The sequence below is a fragment of the Lepidochelys kempii genome, chromosome 1, assembly GCF_965140265.1.
Source record: "Lepidochelys kempii isolate rLepKem1 chromosome 1, rLepKem1.hap2, whole genome shotgun sequence".
Taxonomy (NCBI): Eukaryota; Metazoa; Chordata; order Testudines; family Cheloniidae; genus Lepidochelys; species Lepidochelys kempii.
Window position 1 is genome coordinate 322,106,789 of NC_133256.1, and position 12,453 is coordinate 322,119,241.

At 39.4% G+C, this 12,453-nt stretch overlaps 1 protein-coding gene across 11 annotated transcripts in view; it reads right to left on the reverse strand.

Moving 5' to 3' along the window:
- The window catches only part of KIF21A (kinesin family member 21A), a 173,803-nt gene that overhangs the window by 32,303 nt on the left and 129,047 nt on the right, over window positions 1–12,453 (reverse strand). For all 11 annotated transcript variants that reach the window (XM_073328412.1, XM_073328411.1, XM_073328416.1 and 8 more), the window contains 3 exons: window positions 7,493–7,553; window positions 7,217–7,271; window positions 4,967–5,184 (listed from right to left, as the gene is read on the reverse strand). In XM_073328412.1, the coding sequence (XP_073184513.1) occupies window positions 4,967–5,184; window positions 7,217–7,271; window positions 7,493–7,553 (334 nt within the window). The remainder of the gene's footprint in view (window positions 1–4,966; window positions 5,185–7,216; window positions 7,272–7,492; window positions 7,554–12,453) is intronic.

The following is a 12,453-nucleotide window of genomic DNA, read 5'->3' on the forward strand; positions in this document are numbered from 1 at the left end:
CTCTGTCAATCAGTTTCTTCACTTCGGCAGGTGGGTATTGTAGTTGTAAGAATGCTTGATAGAGATCTTGTAGGTGTTTGTCTCTGTCTGAGGAGTTGGAGCAAATGCGGTTGTATCTTAGAGATATTTCCCCATGCTTATTTCCCTCCCCTACACCTTCTTGTCAACTGTTGGAAATGGGCCATTCTGATTATCACTACAAAAGTTTTTTTTTCCTCCTGCTGATAATAGCTCACCTTACCTGATCACTCTCATTATAGTGGGTATGGCAACACCCATTTTTTTATGTTCTCTGTGTGTGTATATCTATATCTATCTATCTATCTTCCTACTGTATTTTCCACTGCATGCAATGGATGAAGTTGGTTTTAGCCCATGAAAGTTTATGCTCAAATAAATTTGTTAGTCTCTAAGGTGCCACAAGTACTCCTCGTTCTTTTTATTATTTAGTAAGTTCTTCATTGTCATATTCAGTATCATGAAGTGAAATAATATGCTCCCTCTTTGGAACATAGTTATTTCTGTTTTTAGTTTCCTCTCACCTTCTTCCTTCTCTGTTTCTTTCCTTGTTCCTTGTATTTGTGCCTCTCCTCCGCATTTCCTTCACTGCAGCAATTTCCAACTCTCACTCCCCAAACCTCCCTCCCAAACCCTTCCTATCCACTAAAAGGGATCACCAATGCAACAATTAATGCTGACATCAAAGCGTCATTGTAACTGACCCTCCAATGAGATAAATAGGAACTGTGGAGTCCCACACTTCTCTGAGCCATTAATTCAGGCTGCTTGGAGACTCAGGGAGGTAACATTGCATTGGTTTACCCTTGGTTCGCATTTGGAAGGATTTCTGTACAATTATGAGGGCTTGAAGCTTTCAGTTTTTTTTAAAGTCAGATGAGATTTTGTATAATCTGAGGATACGTCAGACTTATGTGGTGTGCTGGGGAGGAGCCCGTGGCACACGCAGGTACCATTGACGTAGGGTAAGATAGGAGAGAGATGCTGGAGATCAAATTTAGGCTACGAGGTAAGAGCCTAAAATCCAGAACCACCATGGTAGCATTCTCTGAAATGCTTCTAGTTCCATGTGTAGGGCCAGTTAGACAAGCAGAACCACAAGGTCTCAATGAGTGGATGAGATAATGCTGGACGGAGGAGAGTTTTAGGTTTATTAGGAAGTGGGCAACATTTGGGGAAAGGAAGAGCCTATACAGGAAGGATACACTCCACCTAAACCACAACAGAATCAGATTGCTGGCATGTAAAGCCGACAGGTGCAGAGGAGCACACTGTTCAGACGGAGAGGTCCCTTAGGAGAGGATCTACTAAAAGGGATTCTCTATGTCTTAGAAAAGGGGAGAGGATACAAGTTGAGTACAGGCTGAAGAGAAACAGTCAAATGAAAAAGTTCCATTCAATTACATCACATGAACGCAGACAACTAAATATTGACAAATTTTATAAATGCTTGTATATAAATGCAAGAAGCCTAAATATCAAGATGTGCCTAGTATTAAATGAGGATAATGATATAATAGGCATCAGAGAAACTTGTTGGAACGATTATAATCAGTGGGACATGGTAATACCAGGGTGCAAAACATATAGGAATGATAGAGTAGGTCGTGCTGGTGGGAGAGTGACAATGTATGTGAATGAAAGCAGAGTCAAATATAGTAAAAAACTTAAATGAATGAAACTGTACCACAGAGTCTCTGTGGACAGAAATTCCATGCTTGAATAACAAGAGTACAGCAGTAGGAATATATTACTGATCACCTTATGATGATGGGGACTGTGAAATGCTAAGGGAGATTAGAGAGGCTACAAAAATAGAAAACTCAATAATAATGAGGGATTTCAACTATCCCTATAATGACTGGGTGCATGTCAGCTCATGACTGGACGTAGAGATAAAATTTCTAGACACCATTAATGATTGCTTCTTGGAACAGCTAGTCCTGGAACCCACAAAGGGAGAAGCATTTAGTCCTAAATGGCACACAGGATCAGGAATTAGATAAGTTCAGGAAGGACAGGTCCATCAAGGGCTATTAGCCAAGATGGCTAAGCCTCTGACTGCCAGATGCTGTGACTGGACAACAGGGGATGGATCACTTGATAATTGCCCTTGACTGTTCATTCCCCCTGAAGCATCTGGCATTGGCCACTGTTGGAAGACAGCATATCAGGCTTGATGGACCACTGATCTGACCCAGTAAGGCCATTCTTATGTTTCTTATATCTACATTGCAAAACAAGGTGTGTTTTTAACTCAAGTTAGCTCTGGTTAAAATAGCATTTTAACTTGTGTTGGCAGCTCAAGTTCAACGACAGGCTCCCCTATAGGCTTTAACTTGAGCTGCAAAACTGAGTTTGCTGTGCCTTCATTGATGTTTTAACCTGAATTAAGAACACACCTATTCTACAATGTAGACATACCCTTAAAGTTTTCATGTACAGCAGACAACTACATCATGAGGGCCAGTTCTGAAATGAGGGCTTTATGCTTGACATCACTGCTGGTGTTTAATATCCAAGATCAGAATCCATTCCTATATACTTACGTCCTGCTTACACAAGAAAGCTGCACTAGTTTAACTTAGAGTGTGATTTTTAAACTGATTTAGCTAAACCACTGCAAAAGGCTGTGTGGACCCTCTCATCTTGGTTTAAACCAGGCTTATTTCAGTTCAGTTTAAGCCTATTAGGAATTAGTTTAAGATAAACTGAAATAACTCACTCAAGCTGAACTGAAAGAGTGCTCACAAAGGGGCTTGCACCCGTTTAACTAAGCCAGTTAAAAACAGATTTAAGTTAAATTGGTATAACTTTCCAAGTAGACAAGGCCTTACCAAAACAAACAGCACTGTACTGCAGACATGTGGGGTATTGCATCTAAATAATCCAATTTTAAAAGAATAGTTGTATATTTATCTATGACACTGTGGTATTAATAATTAGGGCTGGATTCAATAATAATTGAATTAGGGCTGGATTTTTACTCTTAAAAAATGGAAAAAGTCCATCACTTCAATGAGAGCTGGCTTGAGCTCTCAAAAGGGACTTTTTTTCAGGGAAACTGCAGGAAGTGAACATCTACAGAAAGAAATAATTTACAAGATGTTTTTGCTTTCTCCTACTATTGCAGATTATAGAGCTCTCTCTTATAGATAGTTTCCCTTGCCAACCCACTATTATTTCAGCTCCATCACCCTACAAAGAAGTAATAACCTCCCGCTGTGATAGGAACTATTTTGATGCAACAGAGTTGGCACTGCAACTTTACTGCAGGATCCAGTCAGAAGAACAGACGGATTATAAGAGGGAACCTTGTTTCAACAACAAATATCAGCAATAACCTGGAAGTGTAACAAGGAAAAATTTTAATAACGTAGAAAGTAAATTAATATAAGTTCTAAAGGAGGGAGAGTATTAAGCAGATACCTACAATGTGGAAGTCACTAAGAACTGTTTGAGATAAAAGTTTTATAACTCATCTGCTAAAGTATGATCAATAAAATACAGAAATAAGTGAAGTCCACTCCTGAGCAGAACAATTTACTACAGAGGCTCAATGCTTCCAAAGTTTGAATTTAGATAATTTTATTTTGCCTCATTGCTAATTATTTTTCATAATGGATACAATTTAGAAGATGCAGTGAAGCAAAAAGATGATATTACCTGAACGTTGGATGCCAGGTCATAACCCTTGATGTTATTAAATCTTGGAGCTCCAACAGTCTCATCTCACACACTAAATGCTGAAACAAGCAGGTTTCTCAGCCTATTCTGATCATCATTCCCCCCTCTGCATCATCAGTAGCATTCCTTCTGAGCATATTCTACTTGTAAAAGTAATGAAGCCATCAGCATATGTTAACAATCGCTGTCAGCAGTGTTTTACTGTTTATTTCTGCCACCTCAAGCGCATGCTAGAAAAATATGAAACTTAAAACTAAAAGCAAGTGTACACTTAACAGTGAAGGCTTCCATGAAAAAAGTAATAGTTTGAAGGGAACAGGACAGATGGGACCTGGTGAAAAATGCCTTACTTCAGCATCTATAACCTAAAGACAGCAATGGGGCTTGTCAGCAATATTTTTTCATATTACTGAATGTGGCAAGTGCATTCAGCTTACATGTGACAGAATGTGGGGTTAGTATCTAAAAAGCAAAAAGTTCCCTGCCTGTGAATGGCTGAAAACAACAGTAATTTCAGTATATAAGAAGTGAGAAAAGATTTATGTCCCCAAAATTAAAATTGTTAAATAAAATTAAGTTATTATTAAGTAATTATCAATGATTAAAAACTATTCTTCAGCTAAAGTGTACTATAGTCGGAAAGGCACCAATGGAACTCAGATGTATGTTTACAGTGTTGTTTTTTTATCATACACTATTATTAAAATAGATAAGGTTTTTATTATTTACTGTAAATTTAGACTGCTCCATTTTAAACACCGGAAACGCAGAATACATCTTAAGTCCCCCCCGCCCCAAGTCATTAGGACTCTGACCTTTATTATTAACTATAAAATTTAAGTTTACATTGCTTTGTTCTAATATGCTTTACTTTGGATTTACAATGTGTTTCTTTTTAAGGTCTGAAAAGATTGACATTTCTGAAAAGATTTTTCCCTCTAGAATTTGCATTTCACACATCACTAACAAAACAGAAGCATCCATGGTACCAAATGATTGCATCCACTATTTACAAACAAACCTAAAGTAGCTTGGCTAAAGAAAGCTACTTAAAAATGTCTCAAAATATATTAATTACAACAGCATATGTATGCTGCATGGGGTGGCTGTGGAGACAGAGGGAACAGATTTCTGAATGCTACCTGGTTAGTCTAAAATCAATTGTCCCCCTCTGTAAAATTCAAAATCAGAGATTACAAGGAATTGGCAACATGCGTTTTTCAAAAGCAAAAGGTCATTAGTACAGCTTGGCCAAACTTACATGCTGCCTATTTTAGAAGGTAAGCCAGATGGTGGGGGAATGAGGTCCCTTTCCCTAGCGGAAGTATCACTTGTATCGGTATGCATCCCACTCTCTTGCACTTCTGCAACAGGTGTAAGAGGGCCAGGCAATATGGTGTCTGCTGCACTACTCTCAGAAGCTAAATCGCTGCTATCTGCATATAGCAATTCCATCTGAGTAGTGGTCCTCCGGCGGGCCTGGATTTAAAATAAATAAATAAACAATCAACTCTAAACATAAGAGCATTGATAGAGTGTGTCAGTGATATATTTTTAAGCGCATTCTTAATTTTTACTGTTCAGTAGTTATACTTAACTGTCAACTATCTTTGGAAACTAAATCATGGAGTTTGCTTTTAATCTTTTTAGTTGGCTTCAATGAGAGCAGTATGGGGGCCTTGGTCAAGTTTCAACAGCATAAAATAGTTATTTGACATGATGACAAGTGCAGTCACCTGTGCATGTTACAAAGGGAAGGAGATGGTGTGAAATAAATAAATCTCTGTAACTGCTGCATCCTGAGCATCCCCTGAGCAACCGTGGCCAGAGGTTGCTGTGCTGAGGTACTGCCTTCATTTCCCAAATTTTCATGGATCTCAATCAAATTAGCAAAACAAACTCTTCTCAAGTTCAGCAACACCCCTCTCTGAGGCTGGATTATTAATATCAAAAATAAAAGTTCTCAAATCCCCATCAAGTACATACTCTCAGTTTTCTTGCTGGGCATCTCCCAAGCCTTTCCTTCCTGGAGCCTTTTCTCTGAAAAGTCAGGGTTTGCTGCTGGAGTCTACTTGCTCCCACTAGCCATTCCTGCCTTGGCAGATCTCTGCTGAAGTCTCTTACTCTACCTTCACTCTGGTTGTCTCTCCCTGAGCAACCCCCACTCTGCAGCTTCCTGCTGTTTTATATAGGGGAATCCCCTTCCCTGTTCCCAACTGGTTCCACTAATTAAACCCCACATCTCATCCCAAGTGAGGCAGCAGGACTAACTGTATGGGGCTGGCCAGCTCCATGCCTCCGGTCCTTAAAGAGGCAGGCCACCTCATTACAGCACCCAGTTCAACAAAGCATGTTTAATTGTAAGCACATGGTAATCCCATCCATATTTAGTAAAGCACCGAGGAATGCGCTTTGTTGAAGAATGGCCTAAAAGCATAGGAAATGTTCCAATATAAAACAACTTTTTCTGTGCTAAATGATCACTTTGCATCTCTGACACAGAGAAGCGTTGGTGTGTGCAACATTTGGAAAGAGAAGCTGCAGCTGTTGTGCTACTGACAGCCACTATACAACGTGAACATCTTGAAGATCAGAAAAGTAAGGAGCACAAAGAATGGAGCTGTACTTTCAACTAGCTTAGACCTTAAAAAGGGCCCAGTAGTTGTGCATCTTTACTGACAACATATGAGGAATATAACTGCTATACCGTTGTCTTCTTAAAGTTTCTAATTACCAAGAATACTAAAACTACTAAACCAGTTTTTATTTCTACTGTCTAAAAAAAACCTTCAGAATGTTTTAAAATGAGAAAAGGAGAAATTCTTAAAATATAGAGAACTTTTTGAAATACGTATTTCAAACATTTTTTTTTTGTTCCGAGGTATTTGAGTTCATCTCAGGGAAGGAATGTCTAATTTTAAAAATGCAGCTCTAATCTGAGAAGTCACTTTATAAAAATGGTGGCTCCACGCTTATTTTGGGTCAATGATTTCCAGACCAAATTTGTTCAAACTCTACCTGGCATCTGAAAGTCAGACTTGGTTCCTTTTTTCCTAATGCATCACCACTTGTAATTAAGATCCTATAGGCCAAATTATACCCTCAATAACACTTCTACAACCACAGACTAAGGCCCTGATTCAGCAGAGCACTTAAGCAAATGCTTAACATTAAACATGTGCTTAATTCACATTGTGCTTATGCCTCTTTGACACCATAGTTAAGTGCTGTGCTGAATTGGGGTGCTGGAAGTAGAAGAAAACATTTTTTCCCCAAAACTGAACAAATCTGATCTGGAAATTTTGAGACAAACATGAAATCCTACAATGCCACTTACAGTCACTTTACCGAGGGGAACTTGACTCCTAATTAATCTGCTTTAAAGTGAAGTGAACAACACTTCACTATGTCACAGTGTTGTCGTGAGACTTATTTCATTAATGGTTGTAGAAGAACCATACATGACTCTCAAAGAAAGTGCTTTACAAGTTATTACCACAGTGTGTCTTACCTTGCTTTTGGGCTTGACTTCACCACAAAGCTTCATGAGGTCTGAAGACAAGGAACTAAAAGGAGAACAGTGACACTAATTCATTTCTGCAGAACTAAAGTATTTTTTCTTTACTCCTTTGACAATTTTTTTTGGGCTGAATTTGTGGGTAAAATGAGAAGACACCAGTATGAAAAATATTTTCTAATGGATCAATAATGACTTAGTAAAAGAAAAGAAGTTGCATTTAGTTTTCTGGAAACAAGGCAAGTTATACAATTTACAGAGGTCTCTTACCTTCCTTCTGCTCCAGGGCTGTGCAGTGGGGCATCTTCATCAGTACTATCTTCTACATTTTCTAGAAAATTTTCAAAAAGATAATGTTAGAAAGCTCATGCATCACAGGTACATGGACTGAAAGTGCTTCCTAGAAAACACTGAAACATTTAATTCATCTACATCTATCTTCCAGTGAGGAAATATATATCAAAGTGGTTATTTTCAAATGAGTTCAAGAGAGCTCACTGGCAGTTCCCATTGAATTTCAGTGAGAGCTAGGCAACTAACTCTCGTCGGTGCCTTTGAAAAATCTCAGCCTAAGAGTATAGTGTCAAGAGAGCATCCCTACATTTTTTGCAGTGCACTACCAATGAAGTGTAAAAAACCAGAATGATGTACTTATATGGGAAATTCTAGAAAAATGGAGAAAAGACAGAAAGAAAAGATTAATAGTGAGTAGTGTGAAATGCATTCATAATAAACATGACAGCTCTCTCTCCCCCTCTTCTTTTGGAATTATTCAGATACAGGAAGGGACATTCTGATTCTGAGGTAAAATTTTTTCCTCTATTTCTGTTAGCCAAGTGAGCTGGGGACTATTTTCAATGATTGGGTTGACAAGAGCAAGCACTTTATTAGTATACAAGCATTTACATTTCAGAAGAGTATTATACCACCCTCTAAGCAGAACAGCTTCCTAAAAAACTACAAACTCTATATTTAAACTAAGTGCAAAAAGAGGCTGTGCAGTAGAACTGACTCCTCTAACAAAACAGATATAAACATCTGTTCACATAAGACAACGTCAGCATGCATGTCATTCACTGTAACAGTAAATCATCATCAGATTAACAAATTTGCATGCAAACAATACAAGATGGTAAATTAAGTTAACCAGTCCAGTGTTTACGTACTTTTGATATTAAAAACAATGTAATTTAAAAACACAAAAACTAAGAAATGTGACAAAGGAAAACAGAACTATATAATGTGTTACCTTATGCGAGAAGGCAATAGCACTCATTTGCATTTTAACTGAGTACAGTATTACTTTGGAACATTGTTTTTTAAAAAATGCAGTAGATGTAATATTTAAGTCAAGTCTGTCATAAATATAAAGGGAAGGGTAAACCCCTTTGAAATCCTTCCTGGCCAGGGGAAAGCTCCTCTCACCTGTAAAGGGTTAAGAAGCTAAAGGTAACATCGCTGGCACCTGACCAAAATGACCAATGAGGACACAAGATACTTTCAAAAGCTGGGAGGAGGGAGAGAAACAAAGGGTCTGTGTGTCTGTCTATATGCTGGTCTTTGTCAGGGATAGACCAGGAATGGAGTCTTAGAACTTTTAGTAAGTAATCTAGCTAGGTATGTGTTAGATTATGATTTCTTTAAATGGCTGAGAAAAGGATTGTGCTGAATAGAATAACTATTTCTGTCTGTGTATCTTTTTTGTAACTTAAGGTTTTGCCTAGAGGGGTTCTCTATGTTTTTGAATCTAATTACCCTGTAAGATATCTACCATCCTGATTTTACAGGGGGGATTTCTTTATTTCTATTTACTTCTATTTTTATTAAAAGTCTTCTTGTAAGAAACTTAATGCTTTTTCATTGTTCTCAGATCCAAGGGTTTGGGTCTGTGGTCACCTATGCAAATTGGTGAGGCTTTTTATCCAACATTTCCCAGGAAAGGGGGGGGGGGTGCAAGTGTTGGGAGGATTGTTCATTGTTCTTAAGATCCAAGGGTCTGGGTCTGTAGTCACCTAGGCAAATTGGTGAGGCTTTTTACCAAACCTTGTCCAGGAAGTGGGGTGCAGGGTTTTGGGAAGTATTTTGGGGGGAAAGACTCGTCCAAACAGCTCTTCCCCAGTAACCAGTATTAGTTTGGTGGTGGTAGCGGCCAGTCCAAGGACAACGGGTGGAATATTTTGTACCTTGGGGAAGTTTTGACCTAAGCTGGTAAAGATAAGCTTAGGAGGTTTTTCATGCAGGTCCCCACATCTGTACCCTAGAGTTCAGAGTGGGGGAGGAACCTTGACAAAGTCCCTTAATTATTCAGCACATTCAAATAATCCCATGTATTCAATATTGTTTTGCTGAAATCTAAAGTCACTTTATTACACAACAATAAAGAAAATCTATCATTTTCCTTACTTGTTTTCTTAGATATACCTTGGGATACAGGAGACCCGGATTTGAGTCCCTGCTCTGAAATAGGTCCAGTAGGATAGCTCCAACAGGAGAGGATGAGAGATCTCTAAACCCCAGACTAGCCAACAGGCTGGTGGTCAGGACACTCCCCTGGGGTGCAGCTGGAAGATCTGTGTTCAAGTGTCTGGTCCCAGTCAGGTCCCAGATAACACACCACAAGTGAGTGCCCGAACTACTCAGCGATTCTGTGGTGCACCTCAGTCTTTCTCCCTCTAGAAATTCCATCCTTAGACCTGAGAAACTTCTTGATGAAACTTTCATCTAACCCCGTATGTTTCCCATAGTTTCAGTTTCAACAAATCAGCATTTTTTTGACAAAAGAAGTTGCATCGAAAAATTCCCTACCAGCTCTAGTATCAATGTTAAACCAAGCTTGTCTATATATTTATCCAAGTTCATACTTTTGAAAGAAGTAGGAAAGATAGCACTCATCTGAACCACGTACAGTAGTGAATAAATTGGGTGAATGCAAATGCTGCCTTTTTGTACACATCAGGCTATCCACATCCAAAAAAGCTTCCACAATCTCCAAAGACCTTGTCAACCTAAACCCAGGTGATGCATCTTCTACTTTTGTACTAGTTTAACAATATAACTTTAGTTATTGGATAAATATAACAATATTACAAAGACAAACAAGTGACAGGAATACTACTTCAAATGTTCTCCTTTTGTTCCTCTTTAGATTTTGAGATCACATTGAGCCTTCTGTAAGTATTTCATTAATATGTGTCTGCAAAAAAGAGGAAAGACAAGACAGAAGAATACCTTTCTTTCTAGCAAGACCTCCAAAACACTGAGGATAAAATTAACATATTTCTCAGTGACTTATGGACACTAGGGCTGAATTTAACTCTGAGTCCCTGCCACAAGACGCTTACAAACGAATTTTTATAGCTAACACAACAAAATAAAAGCCAGACAATCAAAAATGCTGTAGAGGGGGAAACAGTAGAAGGTTTTGTTTGTGGACTCAATTGAGTTGTCATGTTACATTAACTCCTTTTTATGTCTGTTTTATAATCGAAGCCCACGAAGGACTTTGGGAAGCCCCTCAGTGGAGACTAGCATGTAGTACTAACCAAATTAAATGGGTTTTGAGATAGGATTTGAAGTGAGATTGCTAGGCACAAAGGAGGGAGGCCATGACAGGTGGCATAGTGAAATCAGACGTGGAGTTCTGAGAGAGTGGAGACAATGGGAACATTAAGGTGAGCAGCCCACCAGATGGGCAGGGGAGAGGGGCGGGTGAAGAGTATCAGGAGATGAAAGCAGAGATGCACATGGACAAAGAACAGCAGAGCATCTTGGAGGTGAGGACAAACTGTCAGAATGTAACTAGTTTGACAAGGGTACAGAGAGACATAATATTTCATTCCGAGGAAATGACACTTGCTTTGCTCCCCTCTCAAGACTGATCAGCTCATTCATGGCTGTGAGTCATACTCATGAATGACCAGATCTCATTAACGAGAAAAACAATTCTAGTGGTGATTCAGAAATTAGTCACTCTAGCAACATTTCATGAATAGTTGCTATATTGCCAGTCTGAATGGGAAAGGGAGGGGAGAGGAGAGGTGGAAGAAAGTCCTATAATAAACAATAAAATATAGTACAAGCAGATTGTGACTTACAAAGCTGTAATAACACATCAGGAGAGTGGTGGACACACAACCCACTCTCACTTTGTACTTGTAGCTCAGGATATGGTTTATTCTCTATTTATAAAATGAATTGGGCAAGTCAAGCAGTGCAGCTATCTCGTTAGTTGCCACGCAGCATAAAACAGCACAGGATGGACCTTGTTGACCTAATTACATAATATCTATCACTGTGACCAGTGTATGTGTGTGCGCACACACACCTGAAGAGGAATGACTTTCTCAGCATAAGAGACAAAACCACTTTTTTTTTTAATTATGACTTTTTTTTGGTCTTTTAAAAGAAAGTTGTTTCTAAGTTTAGAAAGGTTTAATGCATTAATACAATTCCACTTTGCTTTATGCATAGGACTAATATGGATAAATGTTATTCTGAAGAAGGGAGCTGGAGTTCTATTTTGGGTTTCATCCTGCTCCTCTTGAGATCAATGGGAATTTTACCACTGCTATCAGTGGAAGCAGGACTTTTTAGGGAAGCAAGAGCCCTAAGGCATCAGAAAATAGTGTCAGCCACCCTGTCATTCTAGACCATAATATTTTTCCCAATTGGATGCAATACTAGAAGAAGAAATTACTCGCCTTTTGCAGCAACAATGGTTCTTCAAGATGTGTCCCCCTACAGGTGCTCCACTGTAGGTGTGCTTGTGTCCCTGCACTGCTGATTGGAGAACTTCAGTAGCAGTGTTTGTTGGGCCCACGCATGCGCCGTCTCTCCTCGTGCTGCACCCTGAGGCCAGCCAGCGTGCGCGGGCTAACCCTCCTCAGTTCCTTCTCTAGTGCAGAGTCAAGACAAGAACCGTGAAGTAGAGGGGAGATGGGTGGGTTGTAGAGCATCCATAGGGGAACACTTCTCGAATAACCATTGTTACTGCACAAGGTGAGTAACTTCGAGTAGTGTCCCTACGGGTGCTCCACTGTAGGTGACTCCCGAGCAGTATCCCTTCTGGAGGGCCAGGACTTGCATCAGTTACAGATGACAGCACAATTCGAGACCCACTTGGAAAGTCTTTGGGCTGATATTGCTGAGCCCTTGGATCTTTCCACCATGGAGAGGAAAAGCCTAGGGGACTTCCTGAAGGCCTTTGTCCTGTCCTTAGGTAGAAGGCCAGG